Raw genomic sequence first — 20603 nt, 5'->3', positions numbered from 1 at the left:
TTCATAATATAGAAACACAAGAGTCATTGCCAAATTCCTTCTATGAAGCTACAGTTACCCTGATACCTAAACCACACAAAGACTCAAACAAGAAAGAGAATTACAGGCCAATCTCACTCAAGAACATCGATGCAAAAATTCTCAATAAAATACTGGCAAACCGAAACCAAGAACACATTAGAAAAATTATCCACTACGATCAAGTAGGCTTCATCCCAGAGATGCAGGGCTGATTCAACATACGAAAATCTATCAGTGTAATCCATCATATAAATAAACTGAAGGAAAAAAACCATATGGTCATCTCATTAGATGCTGAAAAAGCATTTGACAAAATTCAGCACCTGTTTATGATAAAGGTCTTGGAGAGATTAGGGACACAAGGGTGATTCCTAAATATAATAAAAGCTATTTACAGCAAGCCGACAGCTAACATCAAATTAAACGGAGAGTAACTCAAGGCTATCCCACTAAATTCAGGAGCACGACAAGGCTGTCCACTCTCTCCTTATCTCTTCAATATAGTGCTTGAAGTTCTAGCAATAGCAATAAGACAACATAAGGGAATCAAGGGGATTCAATTTGGAAAGGAAGAAGTTAAACTTTCATTATTTGCAGATGATATGATAGTATACATAAGCGACCCCAAAAACTCCACCAAAGAACTCCTACAGCTGATAAACTCCTTCAGTAACGTGGCAGGTTACAAGATCAACTCCAAAAAATCAGTCCTCCTCCTATACACAAAGGATAAGGAAGCAGAGAGGGAAATCAGAGAAGTATCACCTTTCACAATAGCCACAAACAGCATAAGATATCTGGGAGTATCTCTAACCAAGGAAGTGAAGGATTTATTTGACAAGAACTTTAAGTCTTTGAAGAAAGAAATTGAAGAGGATACCAGAAAATGGAAGGATCTCCCCTGCTCGTGGATTGGGAGGATCAACATAGTAAAAATGGCAATTCTACCAAAGGCAATCTATAGATTCAATGCAATCCCAATCAAGGTCCCATTAAAATTCTTCACAGAGATTGAGAGGACAATAATCAACTTTATATGGAAAAACAAGAAACCCAGGATAGCCAAAAAATTCTTATACAATAAAGGTACTTCTGGAGGCATTACCATCCCTGACTTCAAACTCTATTACAGAGCTACAGTATTGAAAACAGCTTGGTATTTGCATAAAAACAGAGAAGTTGACCAATGGAATCGTATAGAAGACCCGGATCTTAAACCACAAACCTACGAACACCTGATTTTTGATAAAGGAGCCAAAAGTACACAATGGAAGAAAGAGGGCATCTTCAACAAATGGTGCTGGCATAACTGGATGTCAACCTGTAGAAGAATGAAAGTAGATCCATATCTATCACCATGCACAAAACTCAAGTCCAAATGGATTAAAGACCTCAATATTAATCTGAACACATTGAGCTTGATAGAGGAGAAAGTGGGAAGTACTCTACAACAAATGGGCACCGGGAACAGTTTCCTAAGCATAACCCCAGCTGCACAGACATTAAGGGCAACATTGAATAAATGGGACCTCCTGAAGTTGAGCAGCTTCTGTAAAGCAAAGGACATTGTCACTAAGACACAAAGGCAGCCTACTAACTGGGAAAAGATCTTCACCAACCCTGCAACTGACAAAGGTCTGATCTCTAAAATATATAAGGAACTCAAGAGACTAGACGGTAAAATGCCAATTAACCCAATTAAAAAATGGGGTGCTGAACTGAACAGAGAATTCTCAACAGAAGAAATTCAAATGGCCAAAAGACACTTAAGGTCATGCTCAACCTCCTTAGCTATCAGGGAAATGCAAATCAAAACAACTTTGAGATATCATCTTACACCTGTCAGATTGGCTAAAATCCAAAACACTAATAATAACCTTTGCTGGAGAGGTTGTGGGGTAAGGGGTACACTCATCCATTGCTGGTGGGAATGCACACTTGTGCAACCACTTTGGAAAGCAGTGTGGCGGTTTCTCAGGAAATTTGGGATCAACCTACCCCAGGACCCAGCAATTCCACTATTGGGAATCTACCCAAGAGATGCCCAATCATACTACAAAAGCCTATGCTCATCTATGTTCATAGCAGCATTATTTGTAATAGCCAGATCCTGGAAACAACCTAGATGCCCTTCAGTGGAAGAATGGATGAAGAAACTGTGGAATATATACATGCTAGAATACTACTCAGCGGTAAAAAACAATGACATCTTGAATTTTGCAGGCAAATGGATGGAAATAGAAAACACTATTCTGAGTGAGGTAACCCAGGCCCAAAAAGATGAACATGGGATATACTCACTCATAATCGGTTTCTAGCCATAATTAAAGGACATCGAGCCTATAAATTTGGGATCCTTGAGAAGATAATAATAAGGTGAACTCCCCAAAAAAGATATAGTAATCCTCCTGGATATTGGAAGTAGACACGATTGCCAGGCAAAATTGGGAACTTGAGGGTTGGGCGAGACTGGGCCAAGGGAAGATGGGGAGAGAAAAGTGTGAAGGGGAGAATGGGGGGAGCTCGGAGGAATGGGATGCTTGGGATACAGGAAGGGTGGATATGGGAGCAGGGAAGCATATATCTTAATTTAAGGAGCCACCTGAGGGTTGTCAAGAACTTGACCCTAGAGGGGTTCCCAGGTTTCCAGGGAGACGCCCCCAGTTAGTTCCTTGGGCAGCTGAGGAGAGGGAGCCTGAAAAGGCCAGTTCCTATAGCCATACTGATGAATTTCTTGCATATCACCATAGAACCTGCACCTGACGATAGATGAAGAAAATGACAGAGCCCCACATTGGAGCACTGGACTGAGCTCCCAAGGTCCTGATGAGGAGCAGAAGGAGAGAGAACATGAGGGAGAAAGTCAGGAACGTGAGGGGTGCGTTCACTCATGGAGATGGTGGGACAGAACTAATGTGAAATCACCAAGTCCAGTTGGAATGGGACTGATGGATCATGCAACCAAACCCGTCTCTCTGAATGTGGACAACAGCGGGGGCTGACTGAGAAGCAAAGGACAATGGCGCTGGGCTCTGATTCTTCTGCATGGACGGGCTCTGTGGGAGCCTTCTCAGCTTGGTCGATCACCTTCCTGGACCTGGGGGGAGTTGGGAGGACCTTGGTCTTAGCATAGAGTAGGGAACCCTGATGGCTCCTTGGCCTTGAGAGGGATGGAGGGGAGGTATGGGTGGAGGGGAGGGGAGGGAAGGGGGAGAAGGAGAGAAGGAAAGGGGGAGGAGGAGGGGAGGGAGGGGGGAGGAGGAGGGGAGGAGATGGAAATTTTTAAATATAAAAAAATAAACCATGAGAAAAAAAAATAAAACATGATTGACAGATTACAGACAATTCTCCCGCATCATTTTGGTATGCAAATAAATGCTGATTGTTTCTAGTACAGTTGTCCCCTTGCTGTCCACAGGGGACTGGGTTCCAGGCCTTTGTGGATATCAAAAGTGCAGATGCTTAGACTTGTATATGAGATACTGTCACATTGGCAAATGGTTTCCACACAATTTCTTGTATAAATTTAAGTAATCTCTAGATGGTACATAACTTTCAATACAACATAAATACTATGGAGACAGCAGTAATGCTTTGTTTAAGAAATAACATCCAGAAAAAATATCTGTGCATTTCAGTACAAATCAGTTTTTTCATTATGATAATTTTACATAAGGTTGGTTCATCTACAAGCATGAAAGCCTAGAATATTGAAGGCCAACTGTATTTCATTAGTGACTCTCCATGAGATCATACTCAGTGTACCCATTCCTTCATGATGTGCAGAAACAGAGGCACCATAAAAAAATCATCTAAGTCTTTGTTGTTAAATCCCCAAAGTCAAATTTAATGTGTAAAATAATAATGTAAAACCAGGTTTGAAGGCTGGGGTAATAAAATGTAAGCATGTGGACCTGAGTGTGATCCCCAGAAGCTATGTGTAAGACATAGAGCATGGTCTGGTGCATGTGTGTAATCCCAGGCCATGGAAGTGGAGACGGGCAGATCAACGGGGCTCACGGTCAGCCAACCTAATCTGCATGGCATGCTCTAGGCCAATAAAAGAACACAGCTTGAAAGACAAGGTGGGTGAGGCAGGTTAAAGACAACTAGGTAGATGACTTCCATAGGTATATGTACAAATGTCTGCATGCATACATGCATGCACACACACACATGATTACATATCTACATGATGAGCAAAGTGCTTGTCTTCTGCCCCTTACTATGTGAAGACAGCTTAGTTTGTCAGATGGTAGAGTGGGCAAGAGAAAGGAGCAATAGAACAAACATCCTCTGGGGGAGGGGCAAGACTTGGGAAGGATCACCTGAACTGAGTGGAGTCATACACAGTGACCATTCATCTAATAGTCCTGCAGACCCCAAGAAGTCATCCATCACCAGTGAGCCAAAGAGAGGCTCTTAGTGGCCCAGACTACATCTCCAAATTGTGATGAGCTTCCTCCAATGATCTTGATTGTTAGAAAAAAGAGTGACCCCCCCCCCACATTGTCCTCCTGTCTGGGATGGGGTCTTCTTGACTTCCCATATGACCTAGTCCATTGGACCACTCTGAGACGACAGCTTTCAAAGGCCCAGGGCACTCATATGGTGTTGGCTATGTTTTGGGGTGCTGAGGTGGGAAAGCTGCTGGGCGGGGAGCTTCTTGTGTCTTCCTGTCTGAAGCTGTTGTTCAGAGACAGGAAGAGGTGTGATTGACTGTGCTGGCTCCTGCTCTCATTGGCAGAAACCGCAGCAGGGTAACTTCTCCACAACTCACTGAGAAGTCGGCTGAGTGATTGATGGCTTTGGTGACTATAAATACACCTCTGGCTTTATCTTCTCTTATAAACACATTTCCCACTGGCCACTGCCCATCTTGAATTTCCCACAAAAACTTCAAATCCAGCTCCCCCTACCCTAGTTCCCTCTAAATGTACCACTTCCTCCTGTTCTCATCCCTCCATGCACTGTGGAGCAGCAGTTTCCTGCAGACACTCCTAGCCCGTGTGGGAGCCCTCTGACTCTTTCCACCCCATAACCCACGCTTTTCTGCCTTCTTTGGACATGCTGAGAGAGCCGCTCCCACCTTGGGCTTCACACAGTCCCGGAGGCATGGTTAGTCACATATTTCACATGTTCTATGTGAACCAGCATTTTGTATGTGTCTACCTGCTTTTATGCAGGCGAGGTCCTGTCAACAAACCTCGTGTTATTGCAGCAAGGACGGTCTCTTGTGAGTTCCTGGGGGATCATGTTATCCTAAGACGAGTGAGAGGCTCCCCACTCCGGGGGTCTTTCATTTGGGGGCTCGTCCCGGGATTGGCAACCACCCTTGTCTCCAAAGACCCACTTGGAAGTGAGACATTGTCTGTGTCTTTTTGTTTCTATGCTGGCTGAATTCAGGTTCTGTACTTTCAGTTTTAAAGCCACTTGCATCTTGGAGGAGATGGAGGGAGTGATCAGCAGACCTGCTAGGAGATCACTGACTGACACCCTGGGAGATGTCCTGGGAGGTGAGGAGGGACCCCATGGATGCCTGGAAGATTCCCGTCTGGGTGCTGGTGAGGATACAGAAGTTCTCCTGGGTTCTAGAAGCTATATGCCCTCCCGGCCGTCTGTATTTCTGGAGTGGTTTTGTCTGTCTAGGTAGAGATGGACATTTATTAGCCTTTGTTTGTGTGTTGTTTGTGTGTCTTCAGTCTTTGTTTTGTCTTACTTGTGACTTTGACAATGGGACAGACTGTGAATGTTGACTCTGGATCCTTGAACTGAAGTTAGGGCTAGAGCACACAACTTGTCAGTTGAGATTAAGAAAGGGCAATGAAAGACTTTTTGTTCCTTGGAGTGGCTGGTCCTTGAGGGCACCCTTGATTTAATCATTATTTTTTAAATTAAAGCTATTGTTTTTCAGGAAGGACAGGGATCCCATCCTGATCAACAACCATACATTACTGTATGGCAAGATTTGGTCCAGGATCCCCCACGTTGGGTTAAACTCTGGGTGCATAGATGGAAGCTAGGCTCCCGAGCCCTGGATCTCCGAGAGTCAGAGCACAAACCAAAATCTGTAGCTCTGAGGCCTGAGAATTCACCCAAGATCCAACCTTTGGCTCCTTTAAAATCTATCCCATGATTGAGGAGCCACCTGAATGGCCAAGCCCTCCACCACCCCCTTAGCCACTGCCCCAGATGCCTGATCCTGGTGCTAGCAGCAGTGCCAAGGTGGGGGCCAAGACGGGCACACGAAGTTGGCATGCTCAGAGCCGTGCACAGGGTCCCAGAGAACCAGATTTGACAGTGGTGTTGCTGCTGCGCATCTATGGGCCTCTGGTATACCCACCCCAACTCCAACCCCTCCAGTATTGGCCATTTTCCTCTACTGATCTTTAAAACTGAAAACTAATCACCCTTCCTTTTCAGAGAATCCTTCCAGCCTGACAGGATGGGTGGAGTCTTTGATGTTTTCCCACCAACCCACCTGGGATGACTGTCACCAGCTTCTACAGGTTCTCTTCACTACTGAAGAGAAAGAAAGGAGCAAATGGGGCACCAACCAATCTTCTGAATGAAATAGATGCCAGGTTTCTTCTTAACCAACCTGATTGGGACTTCAATACAGCAGCAGGTAGGGAGCTGCTGACAGTCTATCGCTGAGCTCTTGTGGAAGATCTCAGAGAGGCTGCAAGATGCCCCACTGATTTGGCCAAGGTAAGAGAGGTTCTTCAGGGGATGGTTGAATCACCATCTGTGTTTCTTGAACACTTAATGGAGGCATACAGGCATTATACTCCCTGTGACCCAACCTCTGAGGGTCAGCAAGCAGTGGTAGCTATGGCCTTCATAGGACAGTCAGCATCAGATATTAAGAAAAAGTTATATCAGTTAGAAGGGTTGCAGGATTATACCTTGCAGGTTAAGGAAGCAGAAGAAGTATTTCATAAGTGAGAGACTGAGGAAGAAAAGTGAGAGAGACAGACAGAGAGAGAGAGAGAGAGAGAGAGAGAGAGAGAGAGAGAGAGAGAGAGAGAAGCAGGAGGCAGAGGAAAGAGAGGACCACAGGGATTGTAGACAAAAGAGAAATTTGACTAGAATTTTGGTCACAGTGATAGGAGAGAAAGAAAAGACAGGACCTAGACAGATAGAACTAGAACCTGGGCAACAGAAGACCAAAGATGAGTGAAGATTGGACAAAGACCAATGTGCTTATTGCAAAGAAAAAGGACATTGGGCAAGAGAATGCCCAAAGAAGAAAGGGAGGGCCTCTAAGGTACTGGCCTTCAAAGAAGATGATTAGAGGGGATGGGGCTCGAACCCCCTCCCCAATCCTAGAGTAACCCTGACTGTGGAGGGGACTCCTATGGATTTTCTAGTGGACACAGGGGCTGAGCACTCTATGCTGAAACAACCATTGGGGAATCTAAGGAATTCAAAAACTATAGTAATTGGAGCAACTGGACAGAAACAATATCCGTGGACCACCTTACAAACTATAGATTTGGGGAGAGGACAAGTGACTCATTCCTTCCTGGTTATCCCTGAGTGTCCCATGCCTTTATTAGAAAGAAACTTGTTAACAAAGTTGAAGGCCCAGATCAGGTTTACTCAAACCAGGCCAGAGGTGAGCAAAGCCTTTTGTTGACTGAACAAATAACCTTCACTTCCCCTGCTGTCCTCAATTCCACTACCTTACTGCCAGAGACTGATGACTCCTCACCTACCCATCATTGTGCTGACATTTTGGCAGAAGAAGCTGGTACCCATAATGATTTGAAGGATCAGCCTTGGCCTGGGAGTCCAAGCTGGCATACAGATGGCAGCAGTTTCATGGTTGAAGGTAAGTGGAAGGCAGGGACAGCAGTGGTGGATGGAAAGCAAATGATCTGGGCCAGTAGCTTCCCTAAAGGGATGTTAGTCCAGAAAGCCAAACTTGTGGCTTTGATACAAGCTCTATGGATGGCAGAGGGGAAGTCTATCAACATCTACACTGACAGCAGGTATGCTTTTTCCACTGCCCATATACATGGTGCAATATACAGACAAAGAAGACTGTTAACATCTACAGGAAAAGACATAAAAAATAACGAAAAAATTTTGAGCCTCCTGGAAGCCATACATTTGCCAAGGAAGGTAGCCATCATACACTGTCCAGGACACCAAAAGCTCAAGATGCTGTGGCTAAAGGAAATCAGATCTAACCACTAAACAGGCAGCCCAAGGAGCAATGGTCCTGGCAGTCAAAGAACATAAAGATTATCATGATATCAGTGAAACCAACTTTAGATACACCTCTGAGGACCATCAAGTCATGGGAAAATTAGGACTGGTAAAGGAATCCCATATGCGGTGGTAGAGACAGAAGGAGGATAACTAGTTCTCCCACGAAAAGAAGGACACAAGTATGTTACCAGCATACATTACCTGACCCACTTTGGGGCCAAGAAACTAAAAGATGTGGTTAGGTCCTCTGACTATTATGTTATGGGACTCTCTGACTTGGCAGAAGAAGTAGCCAAAAGCTGCAAGTCCTGTGCTATGACTAATGCAGGACATTCCATATATATTCCTGGGAAGAGGCTCAGGAGCGACTGGCCTGGGACCTACTGGGAGGTAGATTTTACAGAAATTAAGCCAGCCAGATATGGTAACAAGTACTTATTAGTTATTATAGATACTTTTTCAGGCTTGGTAAAAGCTTTTTCTACCAGGACTGAGACAGACAATGTGGTGGCTAAGATCATAGGAGAAATCTTCCCAAGGTTTGGGATACCCAAGGTAATCAGGTCTGATAATGGACCTGCCTTTGTTGCCCATGTAAGTCAGGGACTGGATACCAACTGGGAATCAATTGGAAATTGCATTGTGCTTACCGACCCCAAAGCTCAGGTCAGGTAGAAAGGATGAATAGAACCCTTAAAGTGACCCTGACAAAATTGGTCCTAGAGATTGGTGGAAATGACTGAACAGCCCTCCTTCCCTTTGCCCTGTTCCATGTTCAGAACACCCCAGGGCGATTTAAACTCACCCCTTTTGAGATCTTATGTGGGGGACTGCCATTGCTCACTGAGTAGGATAGAGAGTATAATCCTGATGCTATTCTTTCTAGACCTTTATTTGCCCACCTAAAGGCCCTTGAAGTGGTGAGACACCAGATCTGGGAACAACTAAAAGAAGTATATAATGCTGAAGACTCACACGTGCCACATCAGCTCGAAGTTAGAGGATGCCGATTTTGTCCAGCAGCATCGAGTTGGGAATCTTGAAGGATAGGGCCATACTTGGTATTCTTGAAGAATTGCAGTATCTGGGGCTTTCAACACCACCACCAGTCAGGATGCTTGTGTTTGGGGGACTAATCATAAGATGACTCTTATTGAGGTTACAGGTGTAGGGTCATGCTTGGGAAGTCCACTGGCTGCCTACAAACATTTGTGTAATGAGACTCTTAAGAGCCTTAAGACTTCTGACACCAGGTACTTGCTTCCTGGTTTAGATAAATGGTAGGCTTGTAGTACAGGCCTGATGCCTTGCCTGTCGACATTAGTTTTTAATAACATCAAGGATTACTGTGTGCTTATACAACTTGTACATAGGGTCTTTTATTATCCAACATGCTTGAAGATGAGTTTAACAAGCACCAACTCGCTTTCGACATGAGCCTATTTCTCTGACACTAGCAGTAATCCTGGGCCTGGGGGCCGGTGATGGGACAGGTACCGCTGCCCTAATACAGGCCCCTCAGTACTTTAATGAATTAAGAATAGCCATGGATGAAGATTTGAGGGCTCTAGAACAATCTATTTTCAAACTCAAAGAGTCATTGACTTCCCTCCCAGAAGTGGTCTTACAGAATAAAAGGGGATTAGATTTGTTATTCTTTTTTTTTTTTTTTTTTTTTTTTTTTTTTTTTTTTTTTTTTTTTTTTTGGTTTTTCGAGACAGGGTTTCCCTGTAGTTTCTAGAGCCTGTCCTGGAACTAGCTCTTGTAGGCCAGGCTGGCCTCGAACTCAGAGATCCGCCTGCCTCTGCCTCCCGAGTGCTGGGATTAAAGGCGTGCGCCACCACTGCCCGGCTAGATTTGTTATTCTTAAAAGATGGAGGATTATGTCCTGCTCTCAGAGAAGAATGTTGTTTTTATGTGGACCATTCAGGAGTAATTAAAGACTCCATGAGTAAACTTAGGGAAAGGTTAGACAAAAGACAAAGAGAGAAAGAAACACATCAGGGATAGTTTGAGAGCTGGTTTAGTAGATCTCCTTGGATGACTACTCTGATATCTTCCCTTATGGGACCATTTCTAATTTTGCTTCTAGTACTGATTATAGGTTCATGCATATTAAATAAACTAATTACCTTCATTAGAGAAAGAATAAGTGCTGTTCAGATTTTGATATTATGCCACCAATATAGCATTTTATAAGGTCAAGAAGACATTGAAATCTAGTACTAGAAAAAGTGGGGAGATGAAAACCTAGATAAATTCAAACCCCTCTAATGAGAAGAGTAGAGCCAAAAAACAATCTAGCAGGGAGAAAAGAACCAAAAATCTTGTTAGCTGTTCAGTGACTCTGTTCCAGGAACTAGCTGACCACAAATTTAGATTATAATCTTGAGAAACAGGGAGTTGCCCCCTTGTGATTATCACTGGTATTTTCAAAATTTTCCAGTGATGCCCTCCCTACCCCCTATGGGTTATTGGGTTATGGTTTCTTCCCTTAAGTGCCCCTTCACCCAGCTACTCGGGGTCAAACTCCTCTACCCCTGCGTGGGATATGAGTTTTGGGCGCAGTGCACTGGTTCCTGTCCTGTCAATAAACCTCATGTGATTGTAGCAAGGATGGTCTCTTGTGAGTTCCTGTGGGGTCATTTTATCCCAAGACTTAAGTGAGAGTTTCCCCACTCCAGGGGTCTTTCAGAACTAGTTCATAGATTTGGGTGCTTAATCTCAAAGTGTCTATATTTCACAGCTTGAAAGAGGATGGAATTTGAAACATAGATATTTCAGTCAATCTTCTCTACGTGGTAAATAACACAGACTCAAATTATTTCTATTGTATATACCTCTGCCATATATTCGTATGCTTTAACAGTTGACCCCCAGCTGGTGGCGCTATTGTAGGAGGCTACAGTACCTTTCAGACATGAGGTTTAGCTGGCATGTGTAAAGCTGTCAGAGAAGGCTTAGGGAGTCATACTTTCTCTGATTCTGGTTCTGACTGGCTGTTTGCAGATCTACCCATTGTAACATTAGCTCATACTCCTAATAGCCAATCTAGGAGGTGTTGTGGCTGGCATGTTTCTATATGCTGTACCTTCTCAAACTGTGAGCCAGAATAAACCCTTCCCCTTTAAACTGCTTCTTCCTATATTTTATCACAGCAAGAGAACCCTAACTAAGACAGTAAGCCATGGAGGGGAAGCTCTTGAAAGGAAGACCAGAATCCCCTACCTTTCCCTTCTCTGTGTGTTTCTGATCTATTATGTGTTGAGTAACCTTTCCTCACCACAGACACCAAGACGACAAGGAGGACTGACAGTGGATAGAGACCTCCAATGCCTTGTACCAAGATAAACATTTTGTTGTTTGTATGATGTTTATCTTTTTTTTTTAGTCACAGAAATGGAAAGCTAACAGACTGTTTACAAATAGCTAAAATAAAATTGTACAGGGTCAGAACCTTTCTGGAATAAGTACCCCAACACCAGTGAGATCAGAAGAAAGTGGATGTCTCTGGGAATGAAGGGCAGCTCCTGGAAGTCTTCAATCCCAGGTCCAATTTGTGTTTTTATTTTATATTTTAAAACTACAAGGTGTGATAGGTAAGCAAGGAAGATTTTACAGAAGCTCACTTGACATTCAACAGGTTGTTAAGGGCAATGGCCCATTGTTTCAGCTACTTTTTCAGTTCATTTTGTGTTAAGGAGAAAGAGAAGTCCTGTTTGGCAAGGAAGCAGTATAAGTAGTGCTTAATCAATAAATCAGTATCTAACACAATTTTCAAGCTTATTTTACTTTAGTATCACTGATATGGGGATAACCAGCTACTTTCTGATTAGATGTGAGGTCCACTTCCAAAGAGGGAAGCAGTGAACCTGTTGCTTTTGTTTTGCTAAATGAGGTTGTTCTCAAATTGCCTTTTAAATATGTATTTTTATACCCATAGATTACTTCTGCCTTCATCCTTGATGAGAAAGAAATTCTTTTTAAAGCAAATGGTAGTTGATATAGAGACTTTTAGCTGGTCAGGATGTTAAGAATAAGTGACTATATAGCATCCCTGAACAGGACGTGTATAACTGCATTAGAGGACCAGGAAACACAAACATGGAAGAAATGGTGGAAAGAATGTAAGAACTAGATAAGAGGGAAGAGGGCTGTAAAATGTCTTCTGGGCATGATATGGCACTTGAGAGCTCACAGCAGCCAAGCTGGCCACACGTAACAGGGCCTGTTCACATTCCATCGGGGTCTGACCCCTCCTTAAGAAGCTATTGGTAGTTGATATATGATGAGGTAGAGAGAGTCATTATCTTCAGTAATGCAGCTACTGCTAAGATGGCTAGGCACCAATATCTGGAGCTCCACCATGTCCAGGTGGGTAACCCAGCTAAACTCAGTGGAAAACAACACAAAAGAAAGAAGATATGAAGGTGAGAGGCAGAATTGATGTGGGAGGGAAATATGAGTGGGTGAAGGGTGAGTGTTATTAGAGCATACCATACTATACACATATATGAAACTGTCAAACAATAAAGTAAAATAAAATGACAATTTTGTGATGGCTATTCTTGGTATCAACTTGACTACATATAGATGCAACTAAACCCAAGAGGCTGGGTACACCTAGGAGGGATATTTCTCAATTAAATCATTTGAAGTAATCCAGAATTTTTTGAGCTGGGAAGATCCGCCTTTAATCTGGACCCACCTACTTCTCAGCCTATGGAAGGATATAGAAAAAGGAAACTCTCTCTCTCTCTCTCTCTCTCTCTCTCTCTCTCTCTCTGTCTCTCTCTCTCTCTCTCTCTCTCTCTCTCTCTCTCTCTCTCTCTCTCTCTCTCTCTCTCTCTTTCTCCCTTTACCTGTCTCCCCTCACTCTGGCTGCCAAGTCCATTCTTCCTCTGTTATTCAAGCATATTTCTGAGATTCTGGCATATTCTGAAGACCAACTGAGACAACTGGTCTCATGGACTGAACAACTACTGCTTTCTTTTTGGTAGACAACCATTTTTTGATTAACTGAGCAACAGTCTGTAAACTGCTCTAATAAATCGTGTGTGTGTGTGTGTGTGTGTGTGTGTGTGTGTGAGAGAGAGAGAGAGAGAGAGAGAGAGAGAGAGGGAGAGAATTTAATCTAACAGTTCTATTTTTCTAGAAAACCCTGAGCACTATGCAGGTTTTCAGTTTGCTGTCCAAATAGATTTGAAGCCAAATTATTTGAAAACTAAATTAGTCAGCACTATCAATTTAGTAGAAAACATAAGAAGGTATCTGTGTTAGTTAAGGTTTCTACTGCTGTGATAAACAACATGAGCAAAAGCAGACTGGGGAGGAAAGGGTTTGTTTCAAACTACAGTTTGTAGTCTACCATCCAGGGAAGTCAAGGTAGGAACCTGGAGGCAGGAGCTGATGCAGAGGACATGGTAGAGTACTGCCTACTGCATTGCTTCCTCACAACTAGCTTAGCCTACTTCCTTATAGCACCCCGTACCACCAGCTGAGGGATGGTACTACCCACAGTGATATGGGCCCTCCCACATCAATCATCAATCAAGGAAACAGGTTAGTCTTGTGGAGACATTTCCTGAGATGAGCCTAGCTCTTTCCACATGACTCCAGTTTGTGTCGAGTTGACACAGAACTTGCCAGTGCAGTCTTAGCCTTTATCTCCCAGGTGAACCACGGGCTGCAGAGCACACGAGCTGGTTCGCTTTGCTGCTGGCGGTGATGAGTTGCTGTGAACCGTCATGTCTTCCAGAACGGCACGGCATATGGTGAGGCTGCCACTGCCATCGGAAGGAAAGCACTTGTTGTTGGAATCTAGCAATGCCCATGCTCAGCAGTTAACCAAGCTTGGAAGTGGTACCTCTCCAGTTTACATGGAGGCACGGAAGCATAGCACCTGGGGATCTTTCCACTTACCATGACTGTCCAGCAGACTTAAGGGAGAAATGACCTGTCAAGTGCCTGCTACTTTCAAAGCATATTGATAAATGGATGGTGGGATGAGACAGAACAGAGATGAGATCTTAATAGAAAATGGAAAAAGAAATGATATTTGACTTTAAGAAATTAAAACCTAAGGGGTAGAGTCAGAGTTAGCTAATAAATAAGTCCAGCACAGGTGGAGTGACCAAAGAGGTGTGGTCTCAAGTGCTAGTTTCACCACGGCCACCAAGACAGCCTTACTCCTTGGGTACTCAGCCATGCCAACTCACTCACCTACCATGAAACATCAGACTCCTTCCTGTCTTGAAGATGGTTCCTCTCCTCCATGATGCCAGGGATTGGCAACCTCCCCTCCAATGCTCTAAGTGTTTTCTTTCATTTCCCAATTCTCCTGGGAAGATCCATGGCAAACTGTACAAGTTGATGAACCTTTGGGACATTGATGTGGGAGAGTTTTCTGTTTGTGTTGATTTCATTTCTTAATAAAGAAACTGCATTGACCCATTTAATAGGCAAGCCCTTAGGTGGGTGGAGTAGACAGAACAGGAAGAAGGAAGTGAGGTAGATGGCTCAGACAGTCACCATGCCTCTCCCCTCTGGGGCAGATGCCATGAAGCCAGCCACCAGGTCAGACATGCTGAATCTTTCCCAGTAAGACACCACTTCATGGTGCTACACACATTACTAAATATAGGTTAAAGTAAGATGTGAGAATTAGACAATAAGAGGCTGGAACTAATGGGCCAGGCAGTGTTTAAATGAATACAGTTTTGTGTCTTGTTATTTCGGGTGTAAAGCTAGCTATGCTGGAGCCGGGTGGGACAAAAAGCAGGCCTGCCCGCAGCTCCTCACTACAGGACATGGTGAAGGCCTCTTACCTAGGGAAGGGAGAAGTTAAAAGCAGTCAGCTATCTCTTTTTCTCCCATCTTGTGTGAATGCAGAGCAAACCTATCAGCAATGCTTAAAGGGAATGTGAAGGCAATGTTTCACTGTTACTGGATCACGTGGGAAAGAACTGGTAGAGGGCTCAAAATGGAAGTTTATTTGATATTGATAAAACTCTAAATAACAAAGCTAGGTGTGGTGGTCCTAACCTGTAATTTTGGCCCTCACGGTGCAGCTGACACAGGAGGTTTAAGAGTTCAAGGCCAACCTGAACCACACAGTGAGATGCTACCTCAAACAAACAAACACAAATGATAAATATGTGTGCCCTAAGAGAGAAGAGATGGGTGATGGTGCCAAACATTTGCTTTGTGGCTTCATCTTGAAGATTCAGAGTTGCATTCTAAATTGATTAGACTTTATTTGGTGAGAACAAAATTAGACTTTAATATGGTCACTTTGTTAGTAAATGCGCTAAAAATGAGACTAAATTATTTAATACATTTGAGAGCATACTGTAATAACAAATTCTTTCTACTTTTTGGGTAAGCAAACCACTCACATTGTGACATAAAGCAACTGTCATCTAGCTGGGTGGTGGTGGCACACACTTTTAATCCCAGCTCTTAGGAGGCAGAGACAGGCAGATCTCTATGAGTTTGAGGCCAGCCTTGGCTACAGAGTGAGTTTCAGGATAGCCACAGCTATCTTGAAAACAAAACAAAACAAAAGCAACTGTCAATCTTATTTTACAGGTGAAGAGTAGATGAGAGAGGCCATAAACATTCACATTTCCCCATGAAATCCCTGCTTAGTGCCTCTGCTTGTACTTCTCTCCCCTCCTGTTCAGTAGTGGGCATCTATAAGCTTCTGAACTGGAATTTTAAAGGAACTGTTTGTATATAAAGGAAAAACTAGTAAGGAGAGGAAATGGAAAAAGGTTGTGGGGAAGATAAGAACTTGTAGAAATCCAGTGTCATTGTCTTACTTGTCAACTTGATACCAACTAGAGTTACCTGGGAATCTGACTGGAGGAATGGATTCCACTGGACTGACCTGTAACAAGTATGTGGAACATTTTCTTGATTGATAATTGATGGAGAAAATTCCACATCACTGTGGATAGTGTTGCCCTTGGGCAGATAGTCCTGGGCTGTATATGAAAGATGCTGAGCAGAAGCCGACAGGAACAAGGTAGAAATCTTTCTTCCATTGCTTCTGTTCTGAAGGGAACTGTTCTTATATTTCATTGATTAGATGCTTCCTTGATCCCTCGCGAATATTGTGGGAAAGATTTTATTCTCTCCAAGTATTAGGTGATGTGCTGTGGTCAACAAGATATAAGATATAAATTTAGAAATGTAGATTCAGGACCCTAGCTCATCAATCATTAAGCATTTGAAACTGAATTGTCAAAATTCACTGGCCTCCACTTAATGCTTGAGATGTAACTTAAAGCTCACAGGATTCTTCTGAGGTCTGATAGTGCCTAGAAGAGCAAAAGGTACATCATCAAATTTTAGTCTTCCTTTGTATAATCTTGTAGTAGTATTTTTCTCATCACGAAGACCAAATATCTGACAAGAAACAAATTAAGGGAGTAAGGACTTATTTTGGCTTATAGTTCAAGGGGTACAGAAATCACAGGGGAGAGGCATTGCTGCGGAAGCATGAGGCAACCAGTCCCATGGTGTCTGCAGTCAAAAATCAGAGACCAGGAGCTAAGAATATGGTTCTGCAGTTACACCCAACTTCTCAATGGAAACTCTGAAGCCAGAAAGTCTTGGATAGATGTTCTGCAGACACTAAGAGATCATGGATGCCAGCCCGGGCTAATATACCTAGCAAAGCTTTTAATCACCACAGACAGTGAAAACAAGATATTCCATGACAAAATCAGATTTAAACAATACATAGCCACAAATCCATACCTACAGAAAGTACTACAAGGAAAGTTCCAACCCAAGTAAGTTAGTTACACCCACAAAAACATAGACAATAGATAATCACACACAAAACCCAAAGAAGGAAAACACACACATAATACCATCAACGACAACAAAACCAAAAATAATAGGAACTAACAATCAGTGGTCATTAATGTCAATGTTCTCAATTCACCTATAAAAAAGATAGAGGCTAACAGAATGAATACAAAAGAGGATTCATACTGTAGGGGCCCACAGGGCTACCCTCCCTCCCAGGGTTTATCTTGAGGACAGTGTCTGGTCAAACATCTTGTTGCAGTTTCGGACTGTTCCTGTGCTCCCTCTGCCCCCACTCGTGGTTAGCTTAGGGGTTTTGTTTACTCTTTAGCCTGGCAATTTCCCACTTGACTGAGGGGATTTCTGTTGTGCAGCAGCTAGGTATATAAGGTTTTTTCTAAGCTTGAATAAGCTGCATTCTGCATGCTCTCCTCACAAATGACCCATATCTCTTGTGTGTTTGTTTAATTTCCAGGCCCTTGCCCAGCTCATGGATGGTACAATAGTGTGAACTGTGCTGTAGATAGTAATGCAGGTGTTACAGTTGGAGGCCACTAGCAAGATAAGCAAGTAGGGGACTCCTGAGAGAGCACCCTTGGAAGGCTGGCCAGCAGGTAAGAAATTGATGGTGAGAGTGAATTGAAGATGGGTGCTAGTAATTCTAGTCCAGTATTGATGGGCTGAATGATGGGCCAATTGATAGTTCTTTTAGAGAAGCACAAGAGATCATTAAGATGGTTTTAGAGTGTAGTTCCTGGTTTCTACAAGCAGGGGGCTTTAATATTCCTGATTGGGAGCAGGTAAAAGCTGACCTTCAAAAAGTGTTAAAAGAGCGAGGGTCAGCCCGCACAGCAGAGACTCGTCCTGACCCTCCAGTCGTCCGACTTGGGTATCGCTGCAGGATCCGGAGTACGCCCGAGGACCTCAGGAACCATGCCGAAACCACACAGCGAAGCAGGGACTGCCTTCATTCAAACCCAGCAGCTGCATGCAGCCATGGCTGACACCTTCTTAGAACATATGTGCCGCCTGGACATTGACTCCGCACCCATCACAGCCTGCAACACTGGCATCATTTGTACCATTGGTCCTGCTTCCCGGTCTGTGGAGATGCTGAAGGAGATGATCAAGTCGGGAATGAACGTGGCTCGTCTCAATTTCTCTCATGGAACTCATGAGTACCATGCAGAAACTATCAAGAACGTGCGTGCAGCCACAGAAAGCTTCGCCTCTGATCCCATTCTTTACCGGCCTGTTGCTGTGGCTCTGGACACAAGGGGGCCTGAGATCCGGACTGGACTCATCAAAGGCAGCGGCACTGCAGAAGTGGAGCTAAAGAAGGGAGCTACCCTGAAGATCACCCTGGACAACGCCTACATGGAAAAGTGTGATGAGAACACGCTGTGGCTGGACTATAAGAACATCTGTAAGGTGGTGGAAGTGGGCAGCAAGATCTACGTAGATGATGGGCTCATTTCACTACAAGTGAAGGAGAAAGGCGCTGACTTCCTGGTGACAGAGGTGGAGAATGGTGGTTCCTTGGGCAGCAAGAAGGGGGTGAACCTCCCTGGAGCTGCTGTGGACCTCCCTGCTGTGTCAGAAAAGGACATCCAGAACCTGAAGTTTGGGGTGGAGCAGGATGTAGACATGGTGTTTGCGTCTTTCATCCGCAAGGCAGCCGATGTGCACGAGGTTAGGAAGGTCCTGGGAGAGAAGGGCAAGAACATCAAGATCATCAGCAAAATCGAGAACCACGAAGGTGTCCGCAGGTTTGATGAGATTTTGGAGGCCAGTGATGGGATCATGGTGGCTCATGGTGACTTGGGCATTGAGATTCCCGCAGAGAAAGTCTTCCTGGCTCAGAAGATGATGATTGGCCGATGCAACCGCGCCAGGAAGCCAGTTATCTGCTCCACACAGATGCTGGAGAGCATGATCAAGAAGCCCCGCCCCACCCGTGCTGAGGGCAGTGATGTGGCCAATGCGGTCCTAGATGGAGCAGACTGCATCATGCTGTCAGGAGAGACCGCCAAAGGGGACTATCCTCTGGAGGCCGTTCGCATGCAGCACCTGATTGCCCGTGAGGCGGAGGCCACCATCTACCACCTGCAGTTATTCGAGGAACTCCACCGTCTGGCGCCTATCACCAGGGACCCCACAGAAGCTGCTGCCGTGGGCACTGTGGAGGCCTCTTTCAAGTGCTGCAGTGGGGAATTGAACTTCTAAAAGAAGACCCAAAGGGGATTATTCAGAGGAAGAAATGGGCAGACGCCAATGCAAGAATTCCTCCAACAATTTGAAAAACAACATGAAAGCACCAGAACCCAGCGAACTTATAACAGGAGGACTTGAACACACTAATCAAGAAGAAGTAGAAAAAATTGACTTTATGAAAGTAATAGAGTCCCTTAAACAGGAGGTGAAAAACTCCCTTAAGGAAATGGACGAGAAGAATAACAAAAAGTTTGAAGAATTGAGTAAATCTGTAAACGATATCCTAGGAAACCAAGAAAAAACAATCAAACAGATAATGGAAACAGTGCAAGACTTGAAAACTGAAATGGAGGCAAGGAAGAAAAGACAACCCGAGGGCCAACTGGATTTGGAAAATCTATGTAAACGAACAGAGACTACAGAAACAAGCATAACCAACAGAATACAAGAGATAGCAGAAAGAATCTCAGATTCTGAAGATACCATAGAGAAAATAAATGCACTGATCAAAGAAAACAGCAAATCCAACAAATCCTCATCACAAAACATTCAGGAAATCTGGGACACAATAAAAAGACCAAACCTAAGAATAATAGGCGTAGAAGAAGGAGAAGAAATACAGCTCAATGGTTCAGAAAATATATTTAATAAAATTATAGAAGAAAACTTTCCAAACCTAAAAAAAGATATTCTTATTAAGGTTCAAGAAGCTTACAGAACACCAAATAGACTGGATCAAAAAAAAAATTCCCCTCGCCATATTATATTCAAAACACAAAACATACAGAATAAAGAAAGAATATTAAGAGCTGCAAAGGAAAAAGGTCAAGTAACATATAAAGGTAAACCTATCAGCTTAACACCTGACTTCTCTATGGAAACCATGAAAGCCAGAAGGTCCTGGATAGATGTTTTGCAGAAACTAAGAGACCATGGATGCAAGCCCAGATTACTATACCCAGCCAAGCTTTCATTCACTATAAATGGAGAAAACAAAATATTCCAGGATAAAAACAAATTGAAACAATACATAGCCACAAATCCAGCCTTACAGAAAGTAATAGAAGGAAATTCACAAACAAAGGAGTCCAGCATTGCCCAAAATAACTCAGAAATCTAGCGACCCTTCACCAGCACATCCCAAAGAAAGGAAGCACACAATCTCTACTACCAAATAAAAAATGACAACCGGAGTTAACATCCACTGGTCATTAATATCACTTAATATCAATGGACTCAATTCACCTATAAAAAGGCACAGGCTAAGAGATTGGATATGAAAACAGGATCCAACATTCTGCTGTTTACAAGAAACACACCTCAACCAC

At 43.6% G+C, this 20603-nt stretch overlaps 1 protein-coding gene and 1 pseudogene across 1 annotated transcript; both read left to right on the top strand.

The window, feature by feature from the left end:
- Positions 1–5754: 5754 nt before the first annotated feature.
- On the top strand, positions 5755–17572 carry LOC121677251 (annotated as a pseudogene).
- Positions 17573–17985: 413 nt separating this feature from the next.
- LOC119819773 (pyruvate kinase PKM-like) lies at positions 17986–19287 on the top strand. The gene has a single exon (XM_038338086.1). The coding sequence runs from the start codon at positions 17995–17997 to the stop codon at positions 19285–19287; it is 1293 nt and encodes a 430-aa protein (XP_038194014.1). The 5' UTR covers positions 17986–17994.
- Positions 19288–20603: the final 1316 nt, after the last annotated feature.

Source organism: Arvicola amphibius, chromosome 7 (assembly GCF_903992535.2).
Source record: "Arvicola amphibius chromosome 7, mArvAmp1.2, whole genome shotgun sequence".
Classification (NCBI taxonomy): domain Eukaryota; kingdom Metazoa; phylum Chordata; class Mammalia; order Rodentia; family Cricetidae; genus Arvicola; species Arvicola amphibius.
This window is presented reverse-complemented; position numbering and strand designations above follow the sequence as displayed.

Coding starts and splice junctions, on each gene's coding strand:
- LOC119819773 (XM_038338086.1), top strand. CDS start 17,995: ATGCCGAAACCACACAGCGAAGCAGGGACTGCCTTCATTCAAACCCAG.